At 36.6% G+C, this 23,670-nt stretch overlaps 1 protein-coding gene across 6 annotated transcripts in view; it reads left to right on the top strand.

Moving 5' to 3' along the window:
* PPFIBP2 (PPFIA binding protein 2) overlaps positions 1-23,670 on the top strand; it is a 105,109-nt gene that overhangs the window by 1,583 nt on the left and 79,856 nt on the right. For 5 of the 6 annotated variants that reach the window (XM_034065799.1, XM_031050439.2, XM_031050437.2 and 2 more), the window contains exon 2: positions 15,498-15,595. In XM_034065799.1, coding sequence (XP_033921690.1) covers positions 15,529-15,595 — 67 coding nt within the window. In that variant the 5' untranslated portion in view covers positions 15,498-15,528. Of the gene's footprint in view, positions 1-11,909; positions 12,015-15,497; positions 15,596-23,670 lie in introns of those variants that run through there. The other variant, XM_031050438.2, reaches the window with a different exon arrangement.

The following is a 23,670-nucleotide window of genomic DNA, read 5'->3' as shown; positions in this document are numbered from 1 at the left end:
ATCTATCATACATCTGGGACTGCCCTATGCAAAGCACCACATTAAAGGGAGGGGACAGAAACTGATTAATCTGTGTGGCTGAAGCATGGTAGGAGTTGGGCTGGGAACATTGTTCCCTGATTCTGTGTTCCTTTGCTGCCTTGATCTCCTGTCCCAGGAAGCTGAGGAATTACAGGAATGGTGGCAGAGGCAACCGCTGCTACTATCTTGATTTCACCCTGCAGTCCCATCATATGAGGACTGTGCCAGAAGCAGGGAGGACAGGAAGGAAGTAGGGAAGCAGTAAGTAGAGATGGGATAATAAGCATTATCCTCCCTGCACTCTTACTGTATCTGATTTCACTTCATCTTTGTTAATGCCGTACCAGCAGTGTGAAAAAATTATCAGGGGCTTGGTGGCGAGTGTAGAGAAAGAGACAGTACATCGGCATAGAATAAAGAAGTGCTTTCTGGGCTCTTGAACCAATTTCCTCTGTCATGCTTCTGTTACACTGAGTCTCTCTGCTACTTTAGACTGTGCAGGCTCTAAGGCAGCACAGTGTGACAGTAGTAGAGTGTGTTTGAGTGGAGAATGGGAAGAGAACAGATTGAAAAGAGTAAGTGAAGATGTTAATAACCTTCCCTGAATATTTTCATGTGGTCAGCAAACAAGGGGGGATAGCAGAAGGAGAATGTGCTATGTGTGCAAAACACATTTTGTTTCCTGTTTGCTTCTTTCCAGTCTCTCTCTCTTCAAAACAAACACCCACAAAAACCTATAAAGCACTTGTACCTAGACACTACTTCCACTTATATTAGACTACTCAGAGACAGATCAGAAACTCTGTTCACTTTCCCCACAGCTAGGGATTGGCTTGAGCTCAAACAAATGAGGGCCTTGACCAGGTAAGATTAGCAAAGGGCTATGCTCATACAGGTAATGCAGAGCCTTGGTGGAGCTTTGCTAGTTAGAAAAATACCTTTCCTCCTTCCCCAGAAAAAGGTATTTACAGGAATAGAATGAAATAATCTTCTTGCTTTAGATGCCCATAATATGATTCAGAGGATTTAGTATTTGAAATGAGGCAGAAGAAATTTGTTTGTGGTAATGATCACCCACTATAGATGCAAATGTGTTATCATGCAGTGTACTGTGCCAGGCAAGGCTTTCCTGCATTTTCCAGAAATACGTAATAGTGTAAAAATAGTAATGCAACAGAATATGTCATAGATTAGGGCAGTAGGTGAGAACCTTCAGAAGTCACTTTTCTGTTAGTGAAGTTGCATAGTTCAAATGTCTGGAGGTGTTTATCATCTTAGTTGGAATTGAATTTGGCAATTTGTTGGTGCAAAGAACAAAGAAGTTAAATTACAAATATAATTTCTTTCTGAAAGTAACATATAAAGTAAATCATAATGGCACTGTTGTCAGTCTAGGTCACTGTGGATTTCATGTTTATATTGTGCATCTGCCAAGTTACAGTGTAGTGATTTAAAGGACTGTAAGCATGATCTAGATTTTAAACTCTTAATTTGATAATCTGTAAAGCAAGATTATTATGATTATTATGTAGCTTACTAGTATTCTGGAAGATCTGTAACCCAAAGCTGCTGAGTGAAAAGAGCTGTATACTTTTGTAGTGATCAAAGAGGAAAACTTGCTATTTTCACATGCATAAGACAGAACATTATTTCTCTGCCAGATGATCCACAAAGTGACGGGGACCTATGTGTATTTATCTGTTTAGCTAAATTTTCCAGGTAAAACCTGAAGTAACTGAAGATAAAAGTTGAGAACTGAATACAGGGACAAATAAAATTATTTGTGATTTAGAGAGGGGAAAAGATAAGAAACCTGATGGTGACCAGATAGTATGTGACAGACAACATACCTGGAATGGTAGTGGGTGGATCTAACTTCCAAAAAGTTGCAATGACAGAGCATGAACTGCTGATTGTGTGAGTCTTTTGTGTATCGCCCAAAAGTGCTGATGGTGGTTTCCTGAAGCAGATGTGAATATGGAGAAAACAGCAGGCCTGGTTCTCCTTCAGCAAATCTTGAATTAGGCTGGGGGGTTGAAATAAGTCTGAATGCTCAAAGTCAAGATGTGCTGGATGGAAGAAAAAGACAGGTCCAAAGCCTGGCTCTGTTACAAGTACTGCTTATCAAATGCTGACTGAGTCTTGTTTTCATGAGAGTAACTCTGTAATGTGTATGACTATTCACAGGGAAAGTTTCACTTGTTGGCTATGTCTTCATACTCTTTAAGGATCAACAGGTAGTATGCCAGTTAATTACTGAAGATAAACCTAAGATGCTGACTTCTAATTTGGTTTCAAGCACTGGCAGTATGGGAACTGCTGTTTTACTTTATTTTTTTCTGAAAATGAGTCTTGTTGGTCAGAGATGACTTATCTGGTGGGTGCCTTGTTTCTGTCTGTACTGCTCATACAGAGAAGTCATTTTCTTTCAAATTTGCACCATTTTCAACACAGGTCTTTCTGTTCCTTCAGAAATCTTAGTTTGATGGGGAAAATATTTGCCAAGCATCTCTTGAATAGAGTGAATCATATTTTTATTCCACTACAGTAAAATGCAGATGGTAGCATCTGCTTTAATAACGCAATATCAGAACTTCTTATTATAATAACATTTCACAAAGATTTATGAGTGTGTTTCTGTGATGGTGATAAGCTAATGCATATAATTCAGTTGTCTCCTAAACAGAAGTATTTTGATGTTTCACTCCAGAGGAAAAAAAATTCTCTAAAAGAGACCTTGGGGAGGTAAATCCAATATTTTAAACAAAACCAGCATGAACCGTCCTGGGAGGCAAAGTTTTGGATGTAACCTGGATGGTATTTGCAGGCTGGAGTGTTAGGCAGGGGATGTATTAATATCTTTTTGCATAAGACTTTTTAATCTTTTACTTAAAATGTTCTATCATAGAATAGAATAAGGTTGGAAAGGACCTTAAGATCACCCAATTCCAACCCCCCTACCATGGGCAGGGACACCTCACACTAAGCCATGTCACCCAAAGCTTTGTCCAACCTGGCTTTGAACACTGCCAGGGATGGAGCATTCACAACCTCCCTGGGCAACCCATTCCAGTGCCTCACCACCCTAACAGTAAAGAATTTCTTCCTTATAGCCAATCTAAACCTCCGGTGTTTAAGTTTTAACCCGTTACCCCTTGTCCTATCATGACAGTCCCTAATGAATATTCCTTCCCCAGCATCCCTATAGGCCCCCTTCAGACACTGGAAGGCTGCTAAGAGGTCTTCATGTGGCCTTCTCCAGGCTGAACAGCCCCAACTTTCTCAGCCTGTCTTCATACAGGAGGTGCTCCAGTCCCCTGATCATCCTCGTGGCCCTCCTCTAGATTTGTTCCAACAGTTCCGTGTCCTTTTTATGTTGAAGACACCAGAACTGCACACAGTGCTACAAGTGAGGTCTCATGAGAGCAGAGAAGAGGGGCAGGATCACCTCCTTTGACCTTCTGGTCATGCTTCTTTTGATGCAGCCCAGGATACAGTTGGCTTTCTGGGCTGCGAATGCACACTGAAGCTGGCTCATGTTCGTTTTCTCATCGACCCCCAAGTCCTTCTCTGCACGGCTGCTCTGAATTTCTTCTTTTATCATTCTGTAGTTCATAATGTTTTATCTGTTAAATCACCTATGACCTATACATTCAGTGCCTTGGTGACTTCCAGACAATGTTAACCTATATACTAATAAAGAACAAGCTCTTAGGAATTGAAGTAGATGATCCAAAGAGATGCCTTCCAAACTCAACTATTCTGCAGTTAATTGATTTTGCGGTAACACTCCCATATGCTTCATAAAACTGTTCTCATTAGGTTTAAGTGCAAGTCTTCACAATGCAGTTAACATCAGCTCTTACCTGAATTATAGTGTAAATTCTCTTTGTTTCTTTAATGCAGAAAACCTTTTTTTCAAATTTTTATGCCTACTGTAAGATATGAAGTTGTGCTTTGTAACCTCTCTATATACTTTGCAGTACAAGTGAGAAATCATGTAAGAATGAGTTTTCTTCCAGTGGCTTTACCATCATTCCCTAAACAGTTTCACTGTCATATTTATGGTCACCCAGCAGACCAGGAGAAAAAATGGTAAAACAAGTAACTGGATGTTGATATTTGTTCAGGCCATGCATTAAAAGCTGCAGAAACTGTCAGACTGTCAGAAATGTGGTAGTAGCTTCAACCCAGGTATCAGGCATGGACCCCAGCTACCCTTAACTGTGCATTAAATGGCCTCACTACAAAAAAAAAGCCAAACAACCAAATAAAACAAAACCACCCCCCCAAACAAACAAAAACCCCCTCCTCCAGCTGAACTTAAAAGTATGTTTATGCAAATGCTATGTAAGCTTATATACATACAGAAGTAAAACATTTGTTTTAAACTATTTTGTAATACTTGTAATTATTGCTTCAGGAAGGGAAGAAGAACAAATCCTAAAATTCAGAAGCTACTTACATGGACTAGAAACACAGACTGGTTGTAAACTCTCAACAAAAGCAGGTTTTATGATTTTCTTAAAAAATGCATTCATTGCATCTGAAAATAACCATCCAAACGAGTCAAGTGAGTATTTCTTGTTTTGAAAGTAGTGTTCTGTAATGAAAAGCGTATATACAAAGTATTTTAGTATTAATACAGACTATACTAAACCTGAATATCTCATTCATAAATATTATAAATGATTTGTTAAATAAATATTTCTTGAATTAAAATGTTTCTCAGTATAAGAAGCCAAATGTATCCAAAGTAGTAATGTTACCTGTAACTGAAAAGAGCAATTTATAGCCTGATCTGGCAAACTTCATGTGTACAAAAGGAAAATCGTATTAGAATCTTTTGTTACTAGAAAAAAGGAGAGCTGTTACAACAGGCTTTTTGTGTGAGATCTGTTCTAGCCTGCTTTGTAGAACATACTGTAGTGCTGTAAAAAATACTTAATAGTCCACAATAGTTACTCATACTTTGTCCAGTGCATGCAACATTGCATAATAGTTGTAGATTGGGCTGAGGACTAGAAAACTGTTGCAGGAATTGTGGTCTAAATCTGTTTTTCTTTGATTTTATTCTTCATTTTAATTAGGGATTTTATTAGCATTTCAGTTTTGTGTGTAGATTGTGAATCCCAGGTGGTTCTCATGTCCCATAAACTACTTGCAAAAGGGTGGATTCTAGAAGACTTCATTTAGGGTTCTTTTTTTTTATTTGTTTTTAACATGGGGAGATGTGTTTGTGTTCAGAGTAAATTATTTGCTACACAGGGAGCTCATGCTCTAGAATGAATGTAGTTTGGATTCAGCAGTCATTTACAGGTTTTTATTAATCAAAGCTTCTGATTATCCAGGGACTAATTATGAAGAATGGGAGCAGCAACTGTGGGAGCAGCAACTGCTGGCTTTCTTTGGAAACTGAGATTTGGGCGCTTAGAAGCAGAGGTTCCAAATTAGTTGAGACTGATAAAACTGCCATGCTAGGCAGCTTGCCTAGTTTGCAAGGCAGTATGTCTGTAAATACCATTTTACAGTGAATGTATTCTATTTTGCTCTTCTTAACTAACGAAGTAAATAGTACTGTTTATGTCATGGAGCAAAACTACCCCTAATCAGTAATGACTAATAAAGAAGAAGTAATTTCCTCATGATAGAGCAGTATTTCAGTGTTTGTTAACAAGACCATGTTTTTCTTTTCTAGTAGGAAAAGACTGGAAGTGGGTTGGGTTTGGTTGTTTTTGTTTTTTTTTCAGAATTGATGAAACTGTCTTGAACATTTCCACTTGGAGTTTTTGAAAGCCACTGAAACACAGGGGACCAAATCTCTCTTACATACCAAATTTTACTTACAAACTTTGTATTAAAATATAATTATGTCACTATCACTGACATGGGAGCAGACTTTGATCAGTTTTCTGGAAAATGAAACAAAGGAACTGGCAGTAAATTCTGATTTCCTTTTCTTTCCAGAATTAGAAGAAACAATTTCATCCGATGGACCATCATTTGAATAGTTCTGGGTTATTTTTATCATTTTCTTAATTTCAGGTTTTATGCACTGTCACATGGCCCCACATGCACGAAACTTCTGAGCTGTTTTTCGTACAGACAAATCAGCTGGTTGCTGTTAGGGATTAAAGGACTTTGCAAGTCATTAGCCTGAAATAATTCAATTTTATGGTTTTTTTTTAATAAACAGGTCTGATAAAGGAATTGTTATCAAACAGTAAAATACATGATTAAGTTATTACTTCAGGAAACTCCATAGGTCTATTCATGATTTAACCAAATATGAGTAGAACAGTTCCAAAAAGCTGCTCCAAGTCTTAACATGAAATCCTCCTGACCCTCACTATTTCCTCGGGTGTCATTTCTGTATGGGACTGTTACTGTGTGCTTTAGGACTTCTGCCCTTGCTGTAATGGCGCTCGAGCACTTTAAAGTAGTAAAAGAATTCTGTTTCATTTGTCTCCGATGTCAGTACAAAGGTGGCTAATCCATTTATTTCAGAGCCAGTAAAATTTTACTCACTTCATAACAATGTAGTGTTTCAGGTACTGTTATACTCCAGCATTTGAAAGAGTTTTTTTTGAACTGGAAATAACACATAGTAGCACAAGTTTTAGGCCACAGTTTTATTTATTGACATACTTTTGGGTCATTGTTCACATTCAAGTAGTTAATTGCTAATGTTCATGACAATGTCTTTTATTTTTTTCATGCCTTAAAAATATTGGACATTTACTTGAAAGAGAACAAAAGCAATCCTTTCTTTCTACATACTCCACTTCAGATGTAAATAATGTATGTAAAAACTAGAAGAACAGTGAGTTCTGTTTTTAGGTGCAGTTTTTGCATTTAGTTTGTGTTGAGAAAGACATTTCTTAGTTTGTAAAACTTCCAAAAGCTGTCTGAATTCAGTGCCCTACCAAGCCTGCAATCCAAAATGACTAAATATGCTAGCTTTGGAGGCTCATACATGCCTCATTACTGAGCAATTAAGTCTGTTTCTGGAGATGATGTATACTTTTTAAGTTTTGCAAGTTCAAATGGGCATTCTAATGTGTGTAACTGTGGCTTTGCATTTTCTTATCTCTTTCTTGGTCATATTACGTATATTTTATAAGACATTTAAATAGATTTGGCTTACCCTTGATAACATGATTTGACACAGAAACTTGTTCATTTTATGTTTCTCTAGAACAGAGAATAAATGCCTTTAAATGGTTGGCTAACATGGCATGATGGGCTTTGTGGTAGCTAAGAACTTGAGAATGCCCACCATAGTGCTGTATGTAACAGTTGACTTCCAGGATCTCTCTCACATCCTGTGACATTGGGTGTATCTACTTTACAGAAGTAGCATGCTGAGCATTTAAGAACTCCTTTTCTAAGCCTGTAAAAAGTTTGCAACAAATAAGGAAAACTCGATATATACAGTGACCTGAAACTTACTTGTTTCAGTTGTGGTGATAGGGTGGAAACAGTTGAGTGCACAGATGAATGTGAAATAGAAAACCTGAGAATGTGAGTGGATTTTCAGTGTGGAGATTCTGTTAAGATTCTTTGCTAGGTAAACATGTTTTTCTGTCAGCAAATACAGCTCCTCCATTGAACAGGTCACTGAGGACACCTATATATCTAGTCACACATTCAGTATGGGCTACTTTGCATTGCCTTTAAAGTCAGCTTTTGGTTTCAGTGGGTGCTTGATCTGTCTCCAATCATCTTGTTATTCATTTTTCTTCTACGATTCAGATGGGAGATACAAGTTTCTCTCACCTATATAAATCTGACTATTAAATGTTTCTTCTGGATGCGAAGTTACTGTTGTGTCTGTCTTGCAACATTGCCTCTCTGCAGATGCTTTTTCTCATCACTGTAAAATCATGTTAATGGTTCAAGTATGTAAAGTAAATATTATAGGAGACTTTATTATTCCCAGATTCACAATTCAGCTGTGGCACGATGTTTGGTAGAACTACTTATTGCTGGCCACTTCTGAAAGGAGCAAGATGTCCCATATTCTGAATAATGGAGGAGCAAAATCAACAAAATGTGTCATTTTAGATCAGGATTTAACTTGCCATAGAATATTTTTGTCTCTTGGCTATACTTATTATTTAGGCAGAGAAAGAGAAGAAAAGTTGAAGATGGCTTTTTTCCGAAGATAATTTCATTAATATACAAGAAGCAATCTATAGAAGAATGATTTGTTTATAAGCATAAATGTTAAATAGACACAGCTGTTAAAATTTATATTTTCATTGATGTGATGAGTAATATTGGGGTATGGTGTTTTTCACAGTGATCCATTTGTTGTTCCCAGTTTAATGCTTTTAATGCAAGCAGATTCATCTCTGTTAAATTTGCTGGTTTTAACGGAAGTATATTTTTATTTTTGTTGTTTCCCACAGACACATTCCTCAAAATAGCTAGCTAGTGAAGCTCAAATTTATATAGAAGTACTTGATACCGTCAATTCCTGTTAGTGAGAATTCAGCATGTTTTCATTCACAGTTGCAGGGTGGGTCATATTAAATCAGCCTTGTGGTGTTTCCAGTTATTTATAAATTGCTGAACAAAGTGTTTAAAAAAAAAAGGAAAATGCAAATATAGAATTACATTTTATAAAGTCATATAGAATTACATTTTTTAAAGTCAAAAAAGCAGTCTTATGTCTAGAGCTAAGGCTAGACTTTGCAAAAGTCTTCATATCACATTAATAAAGTTGGGGCAAATTCAGGACAGAGCTTTACAACCTGAGTAACACAGGTACAGGTGCTTTTGTAATGAAAAGTGTCTCTCTTAATTTTGTCTGTGTTGGATTGTTTCTCTGTGTAGTTTAATGCAGATCTCAGCTTTTATTGTAGAAATTTTGTGGATTAAAATTGTGTCTTTTGATTACAAGAGGTTAGTTTTCTGGCTTGTTAACCCTGCATGTTGCTCTGAGGTTCTGTTGCAGGAAAACACATCTCTGGTATCTCCGTGTCCACTGGTGCCAGTTCTTCTACCAGTCCTCACCTACTTTTTTGTTTTTTGCTTTTTGTGTCTATCCCCTTTAAGTAATGCTTAATGCTCTCCTTCTTATCCTCTGAAGTGAGTTACTTCTGTAAAGATCCATTGCTTTACTCTGAATGGAAACATTCACATATTCACCTAACGTCATCATGTATTTCTTTTGTGGCATTTTTCTAAGAGTCAGAAGTACTCTGCAGCTTGAACACTACATGTAGGTTTGGTCATCATGTCTCAACAGGGATTCAATGAAACAAGGAAAAGTATATAGAGAAGCAACAAGTGTGTTTAAAAAAGTGTGGATTGGGTTTATTCTGTGGAGAGACTTGCAGGATAACTCTTCAGTTAAACAGAGATATTGTGGGGGAGAAAGGGTAATAGGACTGGAAAGAGACTGTAAGATTGTGACATGAAAAAGTGAGATCAGTGATTAACCACTGGGTTTTTTGCTTGTTTTTTCCTGAAACGGCCGAACATTCACTGACAAATTTTATAAAATGGATTTGAAATTAGATGAATCTACAGAGGGTAGGTCTTTCAAAATCTGTGAATCATGATGGTTCATCTCCAGACTGTGTTTCATGAAGCGTCATGCTTGCTCATTGTTGGCAGAAAGACACAGCAAGAGACTGATCACTATGCACCTGTGTTGCACAGAACATCTTTAGAGATGGAGCACTCGGCCAACACGCTTTTAATCTGAACAAGCTTGACTGTTCTTACAGTGGTGTAAGAGTTCCAAAAATACATAGCTGTTTTCTGCCTCTGAGTCATACGAATCTGATGGATACCTGTCTTGATTACACTATGGGCAATAATAAATAGAAGGTAAGGCACTAGGACCAAGGACTGTATGGGTTCTAAAAGCTAAGCTTGTTGGCTGAGGAAGGTTTGCTGTCCTTTGGCAAAGCAGCTGATTTTTACAACACTCCTTTGCGTACATCAAGGAACTGAAGAAAATGGACACTGTGAGCAGATGTGAAAATTTGGCCTCCTTATCTTTCTTTGAGATATCAGATCTTCTAGTCCTCTGTTAGCATGGGCCGCCTTCAATAAAACTTCTGTATTACTCTCGTAAGTTCATGCAAAAATCTCTGTTTCACAGTGCTTGTATACTTCTATATCCCCAGTAGGATTTGTACTACTTCAGTTAATAAAGTAAGTTATTTGCAGTGCTTGTTCTGCTAAGTTGATTCCGTAACAGCTTGATGTGTAAACAGGATGATTTCCATTTAGAAAACTTGATGAAATGCAAAAAGACACATATTTTCTATAACCGTCTGGCCTGATCCTGTAGGTTGTCATTGCCAAGCTGAAGAAGTACTAATACTGTGCTTCACCTAAGGATGTCCCTTCATGTAAGGAATCCCAGCAATATGTTGACCAGAGACTACTAGTTCTTCTACCATCTACCTAAGTAGTTCAGTATCAAGTCTTTGTCCAGCTTTAACTAATCCAGCTTTAACTAAGTTTCTCTGTAGAGCTTCCGCCTCCCCTTAGTGTGGACACTTTATGCTTTCTAGCTGAAAATTATTGTTAATTCCCATTCTGATTATTCTTTAAAAAAACCCTCAATAATCTTATTTTCATTTATTACAAGAAAGGGTAATAAATAATGAAGAAAGGTTTCTAATTGTCCTTCTGTCTATTCCAATGAAGCTTATGAAGTGGAATAGAGTAGGTAGTGTCCGAATTAACAAATAAATTTAAGCTATAATCAGATGAACAGGATTCATGGCTGAATGGTCCTGGAGGATCCTGTGTAAGTAGTGTTCCTTAGGCAGTCATTCTAGTAATCATCAGAAGTTTTTCTGCTCCCAGCAGCTGTGGATAGTTATTTAGGACTAAGGATTAACTTTAATTAGAGAGGATGCCAGGGTCTAAAAGGCCACCATCCAAATATGTATTTATAACTTTCGTATTTGGTGGTGTCGTGGGAGCTACAGAGCAAAGCTGGAGAGATGAAATCAGCAGCTGTGTTCCTGTAGGGTGACTGGGTACTATAGAGTGTGCGACTGGAGGAGAAGCAAGGTGGGAAGTGGTGGGCTTGGAGGTTGTGCACATTTGTTCATTCCAGCTCAGGAATTATCTTGCAGCTGAAAAATGTGTGAAGGGCTTCTAAAGCTTACCCAAGCAGTTTGATGTTTCATTATACCATGAAGTACAAAGCAATGTGATTCTTGAATCTTTGAGCATTTTACAAATATGTATTTATTCATCCTGGGAAAAAAAAAAGAGGTGGCAGTAGTTAATTATTAGCTGTGTCTTCTAAATGTTAGAGGAATTTGTGGGCCACCCAAAGCACTGATATTAAGGAAGATCTGGATTTCAGAAGTTCTTGTCAAAAACCACACCCTTTTCCATAACTGATAAAGTTGGCAACCTCATTATTAGGAGCAACCCTGGAAAAACAGCTGACTTATGAGTTGCCTAAATGTTAACATTCTTATCTCAGGACAGCTGCTGGCTCAAGGCAGCCATGAAAGGTTCAAATATAATTAAGGCTTTTCATAATTCTGAAGAACATTTTGCTCATAATGACCATGTCTGTTAAATACTGTATTCTTTTTGGGTACAGTAAGCTATAACTTTACATACAGAAATCAGATTAAGAAATTTGTAAGGGATATTGGCTCTAAGCACAATAGTTTCTGTCAGAGATTTTTCACTTGATTATGCAGATCTTGGATTGGGTTTTATAAGGTAAAGGTAGCTAAGCAAAATAAATTTAGACCATTCAGACCAGTTTGCTCTGTCTGCACTTCCTGGAAGATCTTATTACTTAGGTAATTACAACAAAGAGGGTTGCAATATCTTTATCTGTGGGCTGGGCTCTAAATTAGTGTGAGCATGTAGCTTAGAAAGGATGATTATAATTTCGACTTATATCTGCTTAACTGTTAGAACTTTGGCTATTAATAGTGAGCAATTTCTACTGATCAGGCAAAAAAGTAAATTCTTCTTGGCGATCTGAAAAGGTGAGTAGATTGGTTCTTGTATTTTGCTGATACATACATTAATCTAATAATTCCTAAAGGTTAGAATGGCTGATATTAAAGGTTGTATGGGAGCATTAAATCTTGTTAGTGGTAGGTTTTTTTAATGTTTACCAAAGCTGAAAAAACTTATTTTTCAAAATATGTGTTTTTTTTTTTAATAGAGGTAGATAAGTCATGGTGTTCTGCATCTGTTAATGTCATTGAGGAATTAAAACTGTTCAAGTAATTGCAATTAAAATACCAGCAAACAGATCCTGTTTGAAGCACTTGGCATGCCATGGGATTGATACATGTGTCTTGTTATTTAATAATAATAAAAGAATCCACAATTGCAGATATTTCTATAGAACTGGATCAGAAATAATAAATGAAAGCATATGAGAGCTGCGAGCTATTTTCATAATACTGCTCAGACCAGTACACTCTGAGAAGGGAGTGTCTGGGAAAGTAAGATTTGCCTGAAGCACAAGTAACAGGTCTGTCTAGAAAGAGATGTCAAACAAGTAATATTACATTATCGCTCTGGAGCAAAGAACATAGCATTTATTAATAAATCTTTGTTTGATCAGCAGGTTTTACTCTAGCTTAATGCAGTTAAGCAACAAATACACTGTGATACAGGTGAGAAAATGGGCATTGTGTGGAAGCTGACAGGAGATAAATAATGCAGTTCTGGTGGTATTTTTCAGCAAAACTTTGTTTCGTGCCTAGTTCTTGGTTGAAAGGGTTTTTATTAGTAAAATTTCAATTTTGTAATGTAATCTGTCATAATTTTCTGCACCTTTTTCACTACTGATGATGAGATACTGTATTTGATGTTTAGAAGAGATGGTAGTCCTGGATTTCTTGTTGACAAGTGTGTGATGCTTTAGCTGCTTTAAGCGCACAGAGTGGTAGCTTACTGCACAAGTAAGAGCCTGCTGTGTAATCCAGCCAAAGAAACTCTATGCTATTTTCAGTATTTTCCACTTTTTTTCTCCCTTCTAATTTCGAGCCAGTCTGCTGTCATGATTTACCAATACAAGTGGTGGCCATAGATTTCTGGGAGAGTGGCTGATGGCCACGTCTGCCAAAGTAGCAAAGCAGCCTATGTGCACCTCTGGCAGCTGCTTACTGTAGGTGGGTTTCTTTTCACTGAGGTGGTTATGACCAATGTTGTGATTGTTTTGAACTAGGAAAAATGTTGCAAAGAAGGACGCTTGTTGCAGTTGAGAATCAGGTACCTCTCAAATATTTAGTGAAACTACTAAGCTACTGGTGGGTAAATGTGACAACAGAAGATGGAAATCTACCAAATCCAACAAATTGAAGCAACAGAATTGGAGGGAGTGTCTGTAAACTTCACATGTGTAAGCATTCTGAAATTTTGAAATTATATCAATTGACTTAATGACTTTCCAGATTATTCTGAGCATTATTTGTGTAATACCATTAAATAAAATATTTGGATCAGATGCATTTTGGTAAAATTCAGCTATATTTAGCATTGTCCATGTTAAATTATTATTTTGACAAAAATGGAGATACTAAAACCAACCATTCATTTAAATTAAATTCTGCTATGGGTGATGCTGAAGATTTTTCTTCTGCTTTCTGATAAGGCATTCTTGTAATGCTCTTCAGATCAATTTTATCTAAAGTTAGATAATGGCTTACCCATTACCACAAGTATAAATGGCAGACCTCAGAACATACTAGTTTCTGTCTATTGTTCCTGCATCTATCCCTCTGGGTAGTGGTGTTATATACATTGACTAGGATGGACATAGGATGCACACCTTGCACAGAGCTTACTCATTGCTGGTGAAACATACACAATGGAGAAAAGTCTACATCTCAGAGTTCTTAGTTTGTAAAAGAAGCAAGTAATTTTGACTTGTTAGTAGAAATTTTCAGTTGCTCTGGGCTTATTACTAAGATTGAACATTTCTTACAGCTCAGTAATTTGGAGTCAGCCTTAAGTATACTTTTAGGGATTTTATTTTTTTTTTCTGATGGTCCCCCTGAAACAACAATGTGTAAACTTTTATTTTAAAGCTGACTTTATCCTCTGACTGCTGATTCTATATTCTAGTGTTTAGGCAAGCTCCAACTGAGAGAATGTATATGTGGTTTAGCTACTAATCATGCTGTTGGTCCTTGTGGCCAGTGTCTGAATTGTCACTGGATGAACATAAAAATATTTTCATCTGTGTGAATTACCATTACAGATTATTGTAATATATGTTTAAATTCAAAGTAATTGAATTCTTAGCGTAGGCAATCACATGATACAGATTAGTGCCATTTCAGTGGCATTGGAATAATTGGCCCCATAAACATATGACCATGGCCTATACACTTACCTACAACCTGTGTTATTTGAAGGCTCTCTCTAGCCGTTGTCAGATGGGGTGTTTGCAGTGCTTAGAAAGCTGTCAAACTCTAACCCTTTTGAATCACAGTTTTTAAATTTGCCATATCAGAAGACTGAATGTCAAAAGACTGAATTGCACCCTTCATGGAAGAGAAATCATAATTCTGTGACCCTTTAAAGGCTTTGTCAGTGTTCCATATGTTAGAGCACTGCAGAAATCATGCATAAGTACAATCCCTGTTCATCTCTGCGTGGGCACTGGTTTCATACTTCAGTGATGAAGTGATGTGCAAAAGGGCCTTATTTAAGGGAGGATTTTCTCACTGGCAGTGAAACAGATAGCATACATTATTTTCCCCTTTGAAATGTCATCTGTTGACAACAGTGACTGTTACTTGACTAAGAGTCCAGCAACACCAACTAACAAGTAGCAGCTAATTTTGGAAGATTTTCTTTGTAATCCTTAATGTCAGATGGAAACATGAATGTCTTTAATCATTCTTTAAAGGGGCAACAGTAACTTCAGAAACTTCATACTTGGGGCATTTTTGTTATTGGAACAAGGAACTGTATTTTTAGTATCATGAAAGAAGTGATATGAAGATTGAATGAGGTTATAGAAAGGAGAAGTAAAAATAATTTCTGAATTGTCTTTACTCTTCAGACAACTATCAAAAAGCAGAGCTGCTATAGAGTTTTGCTTATAGATTAAGCAAGTTTTACACTGTGTGGTCATTCCTGCATTGAAACCTAGTCAGTCCTTTTCTCACACAGTTTAAAAGGTTGAAATGCACACAACTAAGAATCTAGGAAATCATTGTTAAGGATGAGGGGTAGGGGAATCTGTAGCTTCCAGTATTTGAGATTGTTTGGTTTTATATCCATCTGCATTTACTTGTTTTAGTAAAATCACTTAAAAAAAAATCCACAACGAATCAAAACATTATAAATCCCAGTTCATGGGAACAAGTTTTTTACTTTCCATATTACTGTATATTTGGCTGTGTTCTTGCTAATGTGGACTTTTGCTTGTGTGGCTTACTCTATAATGTAACAGTGACAGGTCTGGTTTAGTGTAATACACATGATTTCATTCTTCTTTTCAGACCTTTACTCTTTCTACTGAAGAAATCACAGATGATGGCTTCTGACGCTAGCCATATGCTGGAAGCAGCTTTGGAGCAGATGGATGACATCATTGCAGGTATAATAATGCTTTATTTTGCACCAAACTGTTCAGAGATTTAGCTATGTTTGTGCTTTTCCGTCCTGCAATTTTCCTGTTTACTTGTTAATTATCATTCTCAATCTGCCAAGTTCTCTGGAACACACAGATTTCTGTGGTTGAAGAGTTGTATGAAGAAAATGTAAAGTAAAATAAAGGAAGAAAACAAGCAGTTCCACCTCAGACATCTGAATATTGAAGTAACTTTGCTCTAATTCTCTAACTTACATACATCCTAATTCACATTCCATATTGCATGAGTTATTTATTTCAGCATGCTTTGAAAATAGTTTTCAGTTAGGTGGATAGTATATATCTATATTTTACACAAACACACACATATAGATATAAATATATGTATATATAAAATATACAAAAATGTGTATATATAATCAAATAATTTTGTTTATTATGTATGCATTTAAAATAGCTTAGCAATTAATTGCCATAATGGCCTAATGAGTTGGAGTGTGTATCTTCATGTTAAAATTTATATTCAGGAATGGCTCTATGAATTTCTTTTCTACACAGCTGTCCATGAGAAAGGCATAATATGCAAGACAGAATTTACTGTCTTCTGGTGCTGTCATAGTAAAGCAATTAAAAATTTTTCTATCAACATTACAGCATCCAAGAAGAGAAGTTGATTTCTCTGGTTAGGACTCGTACCTTTGGGGCTTGTGCTCACACACTATACAGTATGAGCTTCTAAAAGAAGTATCTGGGTAGGGCAATGATCTCACTTGTGCACAATGGGAAAGCATTCACTAAAGCTTTATAAATTCAAATAGTGACACCCATGCTGTGCCTTCAGATTTTTTTACATAATGATGGAGAATGACATCAGCCTTTTTTTGCTGCAGTTGTGTTTCTTCCTGCTCTTTTAGTAAAGGCTTCTATCCAGAGATTAATAGAGAGCTTCAAATATAACTATTAGACTAACCATGCTTAGGCAGGAAGTCCTACTCAGGATTTTTAGTTTAAAAGATCTCTAGATATTTTGTTTCTAGTTCACATATGGATCTTCACTTCATTCCAAAAGTGTAAGCTTTAACAGTCTGCTAAGATACAAAGAAGTGTAAATGTAAATATATGATAGCTATAACTCCACAAATAAGTCTTCACACCAATGCAACAAGTTCTACGCTATTAGGAAAATTTAGATCTGTATTTCCTTCTTCCTTCTTTTTTTGAATGCAAAACCTTATTCAAACAAGATTTTAACCTCTTGCAAAACACACAAGAGATAGTCATTGGAATACCTCTCAGATATGTAAAGAGAGAACAAGAACAGTGAGTCCCAAACCATAATTCGTAAACCAGGGATCCAAAATAATTTCTTAGCCATTGCAAACCTTGGGTTATGATTGTGTTGAGTGCTATAAAAGAAACAGAGGAACATAGAAGCCCCTGTCCCTTTAATTATGCTATGGAACATGTGCTCATAAACCACCTGCATACATCCAGAAATTTTAACTCAGTCTCTCTCATCTGTGATGATTTATGTATAGCCCAGCACACATTGGTGAGATCATGATGCATTGATGATTCAATTCTTCAGAAAAATCGGGAGAGGGAAAAAGTAGACGTATCCTATTTAAATTGATTTTCAGATTAGACATTTATTTTCTTCCAGGAGTTGTCAGAGCTTTGTTGTATGCTTTCATTTGAAGGAAAAGTTTCGAAAAGTTTGAATAATTTTGAGGGGCCTTTTTTATTCTGTAGGATTTCATCTGTTTCAATCTTTTCTCTTATTCATGCTTCCAGCATATCTCAAATTGTCCAGTATCTCCTCTAATGAACATAAAACACCACACATTCACCAAACAGGTCTGTTGCCTTGCTTCTCTGAGCAGTGCTATGTTTTTTTTAAGATTAAAAAAAAAAAAGGAAAGTTTTACTCGATAATGCCATTTCATATTCCTTTCAATAAAGTGTTGTAGACTTACAGGCTCTATGTTTTTTCCACTGAGAGGATAACATTGCTACTCGGCAGTATTTCCATGAATGGAAGCTCTGAAATATGTTGTGAGGCTCATTGTGGGTAAAACAATAGGTGTTTAGTGTGGAGTATTTTTTCCATGGTATGGCAAGATAGCCTTGTTGATACGTGGCGTAACAGATTAAATGGCAACATATCTAAAACATATCTAAAAAAAGTCATATATTTCTTCTAGTTTCATGCCAGAAAAATTATTCAGGTCAGAAGCCAGGTTGATGTTTTGTTTTTAATATTGTTTTCCTTTTCCCCATTTTTTTTTCAGATTGTTTGTGCCCATAACATTTTAGGGTTAATCTCCATAAAGAATAGAATTAAATTGTTTCAGGCTTCCAAAGAGCATAGTTTTTACACCCCCCCCCCCCACACGCTTTGTTGCCCATGATGGTGGAGACAGTGTTACAGAAAAGTGAAGCAAATGATGGAAGAAATGTTCTGTGTGAACTGGCAGATTACGCTTCCCATTCACAGCTGTTTCATAGTGGCATTGGTGTCCATGCTCTAAACCAAAAATATTCAAGCATGCTAGATGTATGTAGAGTTTGTTTCCACAGTGCATGGATAACTCATGAGCAAACTGGCAATCTCTTCTAGAGAGCTGACTTTATGACTTCACATTACTTACATTTTTTTAGTCTAATGTCCACTGATATTCAGTATGATATGGAAATCAGGCTTATATAAAGATATCTAATGGGAGAAGAACCAAGAAATTTTCCAGGCAATGCATCTGTCAAGTCACATCAATGTTAACTGAATACTTCTGTTTGATTTTGGAATTATATCTACCTGTACCAATAAAAAAATCAAATTGTTTTATTCCTTTACTTATTTTTAGTTATAAAGCAAAAGCTCGATTGGTTGGGAAGGTTGTTTACCTTATTTACTTGTTATTTTCCAGTACTAGAAATAGATAAGACATTTTAATGCGCATTGAGTTTGGTTGGTAAGCTGGAGGCAAGGGAAGGCATCCAGAGGGACCTTCACACACCTGAGAGGTGGGCCAATGCCAGCCTCATTAAGTTTAACAAAGCAAAGTGCAAGGTCCTACACCTGGGTTGGCAATCCCAGGCACAGATACAGGTTAGGTGGAAAAGTGATTCAGATCAGCCCTGCAGAGAAGGATTTGGGGGTGTTGGTCAATGAGAAACTTAACATGAGCTGACTTCAGTGTGTGCTCAGAGCCGAGAAAGCCAACTGTATCCTGGGCTGCATCAAAAGGAGTGTGACCAGCAGCTTGAAGGAGGTGATCCTGCCCCTCTACTCTGCTCTTGTGAGACTCCACTTGGAGTACTGCATGCAGTTCTGGTGTCCACAACACAAGGAGGACATGAAGCTGTTGGAGCAACTCCAGAGGAAGACCATGAGGACAAAAAGTGGGCTGGAGCACTGTCGTGTATGAAGACAGACTGCGAAAGTTTGGGCTCTTTAGCCTGGAGAAGAGAAGGCTGTGTGGAGACCTCATAGCAGCCTTCCAGTATCTTAAAGGGGCCCAACAAGGGTGCTGGGGAGGGACTCTTCATCAGGGACTGTAACGATAGGACAAGGGGTAATGGGTTCAAACTTAATCCGGGGAAGTTTGGGTTAGCTGTAACAAGTTTTTTACTGTGAGGGTGATGAAGCACTGGAACAGGTTTCCCAAGGAAGTGGTAAAAGCTCTGTCCCTGGCAGTGTTCAAGATCAGGTTGGAAAGAATCTTAGTCAACGTGGTCTAGTGTGAGGTGTCCCTGTCCATGGGAGGGGGGTTGGAACTAGATGGTCTTAAGCTCCTTTCCAACCTTAACTATTCTATGACTCTGAGTCTGTTCTAGATATTCTCCTCTAGCTAATGTTCATGTGTTCCAGAACTATTTATTAAATATTCTGGTATGATTGAAGGGCTAAATATATCTGCTGGAGCCTATACTTAGACACGGTTATTATTCCAATTCGTCTCAAATTGAGAAACATAGTAATTATTCAAGTTTAATCCTCTCTAATTCAATCCAGTAACCTTTTGTATGCAATTTGGGCAGTGACTGTAAAATAGGAATGTTCTCTCATCCTGTATGGTTAGAGAACAGATAAGATAGGAAACTCCTTCAGGAGGAAGACTGCAGGATTGTCATGAAACAAACCAGGAATGAGTCTTGTAACTGCAGTTTTATACATAAAAAATGGAAATATTGGACAAATCATCTGTGCAAATGTAGGTGCTGTTGAGTAAACTGGAAACAGCAAAAACCAGCTGTTCAGAGCTTGTGCTGTTGCAGTTCACTCTGTCCAGATTCTGTGGATATCTCTAGCAAGCACTGGATTTAAAGACAAAGGCTTAAACTTCATGACTGTTGGGAGCCTTATGTACCTGATGAAAAAAATAATTCCTTTGGGATGAGACTTGAGTGGGTACTAGAAGAGCTATGCTCTTCTGTTGGCTTCAGAAACCTTTGCTTTAGGCACAAAATAAGCATTAATTACTATTTTAAAGAAGTGAGAAGTCCAGAGATATGTAACTTGCATTGGCTTACTTTTGAAGCTTGAATATATATATATATATACACATATATACACATGCAAAACCAGCATTTTCTCTGTTTAATGAGAAAACACTCCTGATTTCTTTTCTTAGCTCTAGTTATTGTTAAAATATTAAATTGTGGCCTTGTCCTTTAAGGTAAGAACTGGGCATGCAAATACAAATATTTATTTACAAATACAAATACAAATATTTACTACAAATATTTACAGATTTACTTGTACTTTTAGCCTTCTATTTTTAAAAGTCATGTCCATTACTCCAAATGTTAACATAGCTCATACATGATTCTCATTAATCCAAATAAAAAGTCTCACTGTAGAATGTGCATCTCAGTGCAATACAAAATGTATTAGAGTGCATGAGAGTAGGATTGTGAAGCAAAGTTAACAAATTGAATTTCATTGGGCTTGATCAAATTTGACAGATAGGTCAATGTTCCCAAGTCTTTTATGCTTCAGTACATCTGCACTGATAACCCACCCTCCTAGCTATATAAATTAGGCATGCTAGATGATTAGTCTTATTGACTAAAATAGCAAAAAGGACTAATATGATTGTCAATGAACATGACATCCATTAGCTAGAATGACCTGCACTCAAAACAGAGGCTTTCTCTAAAGAAAGAGCCCATATGTCAGATCTGTCTATGCATTCTTTATCTGAGGTTGCTTCCCTATGAGGATTAACCCCAGCATTACGTTCCCTTTTGCTCAGCTTTTACCCATTTATTAAAATGCGTTTCTTTATGTGACTATAGATTTTGATTATTTTCTCCTTGCAGAATATCCTAATGAATGAAAATAATTTTTTATTTTAGTTTTGTATCAAACTGCTTCTCTCTGTCAACAGTCTGGAAATCCATGATTTCCTTTCATGAGTAATGACCAAACTCCTGTCACAATATTGTTGTTTACTGCTGTCTTCAAATTCACCAACTGATCAGTTTAATTATTGAGTTTCCTTTTAACCACAGTTTCTACAATTACTGCTTACTGAAAAATAATGGGAAAGTTATAAACGTGTTATTGTGTAGGTGTCTACTGCTATTTCAGTATTAGTACTGAGAGATTAAAAAATATAAACAAAAACTTTGAAGAAGTTGTCCAGAAAGTATGCATATTTAAATTCCCTTTTCCTGAGGTAGTAGAATGTTGATGGTCAGTTCATTGCTTTAGTTGTGTGCTGCAAACCCAACCAGTTCACTCACCCTTGCTGAAAAATTGGCCTTTAGAGGGAATTATGCATAAGAGATTAACAGGATTTTAATTCAAGTTTAATATATTTTCTTCATGCCATCTATTTGACAGAATTTGAAGGAGGACCAGTGTGTGTGTGTGTGTCTGTGTGTGCGCTGGGGAGAGCGGGGTGTTTCCTTCATTTTTTCTTTTCTTTTTCTGCCCTATCATAATTTTACTATGAAATCCACAGAGTTCAAGTTCTAGAGCTCTGCTATGTTCCTGGATGTGTTAGATTACTAAGTTGCCTCTAGTTAAGTGATTAGAATTTGGACTAAAAATGCAGGAGTGGACAAAGCATACTAACATTTCTATTTGAAACCCTTTGGATGAAGTTTAGATTTTGTGGACTAATGTTTTTACTAAGTTCCTACAAAAATAACAGGAAATCAAAATATTTCCCTGTGACCTCATCCTTTACCCATGAATACACATATACCTCATCAGAGGATTCATTCAGAATGCAAGGACTACTCTCACAGCACTTTAAGAGAAAAAGATAGACAACTCTGTTCTGCTTCATAAGGAATTGAAATTGTCCAGACCAGACAGAGAGCACTTAATCCTATTTTTCGTGGTGTGTGTTGTGGGTAGGGGTGTGGGTAGATCTTACTTGAGTTGTACCCTGAGTGACATGCAGCTGATGGGCAGTATGAGTCCCTTGTGATTGTGTAGGATGACTAAAGAATAGCTTCTGTTTTTAATCTTCATTTGTATATTCCAGATGGTTTTATATTTTTATCATTAATGTCCTATTCAAACTTCCCAGTATTTTCCAATTAAACACTTAGGCTCTATGGTAAAGGTGAACAACTTTTTTTCGTAACATTTATTTCAGTGCACTGAACTGGCACAAATTATAGTTGAAATACTAATGGGAGAAACAGATTAATTAAAATAATGAAAATTCTTTATACATCAGAATAACTGAACAACAGTTGTGGTTTTCTTGTGTTTTCTAAAAATATTGTGATTGTGTTAAAAGGCTGTGCTTCAGTTATAATTAGTGTAGTTACTTTTCATTTTCCATTCTTTTCCAATTAATAATTTGGGCTTTTTTTTCTGAACAAAAGGACTAATCTAACCGTAGCGCTTGCTTATCTTGTTACTGCTATGCATTAATTAAGGTGATCATTTGTGAAGTATACAGTGGCTTTTTGAAACCATTAGGTAGAACATATTTATGGATAGATCTTAATAGAGATAGAATAAAGATATGGAAAAGGAAATTAAACAGTAAATTACTTGAAAGCAGGTCTTTGATAGAGAAATAGGTAACCTGGCATAACAGTTGCAGAAAATGATGTGGCACGAATATGGCGGAGGTGGGGGGGATAAAAATGGTGAACTTTAACCATTCTGGACATTAAAGGGGAAATTATAAAAGCTTAACACAAATTTTTAGGGTTTATAATTTGTAGTTCAACATTTATCTTTATTTTATAACACTTCTTATAGCTTGTTAGGTGCTGACAATTAGCTTCATGCTAATTAACTTGATACTTTGGGAAAGCTAATTAATTAACTCCTTAGATGTCATCAACAGTAACAGATTTATAACAATCTAAAATCTTTTATATCTTTAAAAATACAGCATTTCGCTTTCTTTCTACTTATTAGTCCTTTATTTTTTCACACTATCTATCTGTGTTTTTTAAGTTTGTTAACATCTCAGACATGGCCTCACAAACTGTGCTCACACTTGAATAACCACTGCAGCCATTGATAATATATGTTGTATGGGTTTTACACATCATGTAGCCTTCAAGTTAAGACCTTGCATAACTTTTCGGGTGCGATTTTGACCTGTATTTTAAAAGCATGTGAAAATCATGGCAATTTGAAGGTTGATTGCACATGCATGGCATTGTCAATGCATTCCTTATTCCAGATTGCCGGAGCAACCTGAAGTCTGGAATTTCCTCAATTTTGAGTGCTTAACCTTGCAAAAGGTTAAGCACTATAGCTATTTGTGCTACTGTCCTGAAACATGTTTCCCATACTCTTACTATCCTAAGTGTATTTTCTTACAGATAGTGGTGCTCTGAGCACAAGTTAGGGTGAAGACTTTCTGAATCTTGTTTGTGGTACTGATGGATTCCCTCTATAAACAGAACAGTAGTAAAGAATCTTATGGAGCTGAAAGCCTTGAGAATTTGTTATAAACACTTAATGATCTTTCACAAAAATTGGTGTTTAAAATTGTTTTGCCTAGGACAAAATTGTCCTTTGAAGGTTCAAGTCAAATAGTGATCTACTGATCAAGTTGGTGTCTTACCTCTCTTGAATGTGTTCCTGCCTT

Source organism: Melopsittacus undulatus, chromosome 8 (genome assembly GCF_012275295.1).
Source record: "Melopsittacus undulatus isolate bMelUnd1 chromosome 8, bMelUnd1.mat.Z, whole genome shotgun sequence".
Lineage (NCBI taxonomy): Eukaryota > Metazoa > Chordata > Aves > Psittaciformes > Psittaculidae > Melopsittacus > Melopsittacus undulatus.
The sequence above is the reverse complement of the archived record's forward strand: the minus strand, read 5'-3'. Positions and strand labels throughout refer to the sequence as shown.